Source organism: Ipomoea triloba, chromosome 16 (assembly GCF_003576645.1).
Source record: "Ipomoea triloba cultivar NCNSP0323 chromosome 16, ASM357664v1".
Classification (NCBI taxonomy): Eukaryota; Viridiplantae; Streptophyta; class Magnoliopsida; order Solanales; family Convolvulaceae; genus Ipomoea; species Ipomoea triloba.
In genome coordinates, this window is record NC_044931.1 from 9,697,072 (window position 1) to 9,697,682 (window position 611).

General features: G+C 42.9%; 1 protein-coding gene across 1 annotated transcript in view; it reads right to left on the reverse strand.

The window, feature by feature from the left end:
• Positions 1 to 611, reverse strand: part of LOC116007938 (pentatricopeptide repeat-containing protein At5g46680-like) — a 139,800-nt gene that overhangs the window by 134,674 nt on the left and 4,515 nt on the right. The window contains exon 2 of the mRNA XM_031248598.1: positions 7 to 608. Coding sequence (XP_031104458.1) covers positions 7 to 608 — 602 coding nt within the window. The remainder of the gene's footprint in view (positions 1 to 6; positions 609 to 611) is intronic.

The window sequence follows — 611 nt, forward strand, 5'->3', positions numbered from 1 at the left end:
GAAGACCATTGATGACTGCTTCTTTATCCGACTTCAGAATTTTCATACCACCTCTAATACACGAAAGCAATAGCTTAGATGCTTCGCGAAATCTCCCGGTCCTACAAAGACCGTGCACCATTGATGAATAGGTAAAACAATCCTTCTCATCCATCCATTTAAACACGTGCAATGCATGGTCGATTTGGCCAGCTTTACACAACCCATTGATAAAGCAATTGAAAGCAACCAAATTCGGTACAAAACCCATCTTGTTCATGCACTCCAAGTGGTGTTCCGCCCCTTTTATATCTCCGGTCTTGCATAGGCCATCGATTAAGATAGTATGTGTGTATACGTCGTGAACCAACCCTCTTTTCTCGGCATCTTCCACCAAAAAGTAGGCGTATTCTAGCTTCCTGTTCTTGCAGTATAGATTAATAAGGGTGTTGTACGCCACTATGTCAAGGTTAACGCCATTCATGATCATATTCTCCAGACACTGATGAGCGTCCTTCGTCCTACCTGCCTTAAGTAAACAACTAATGACTGTACAGTACGCGTGAGAATCAAATATATACCCTTTGCTTCTCATATCCGCCAGGACTTGAAGCCCTTCTTCGAAACGTCTT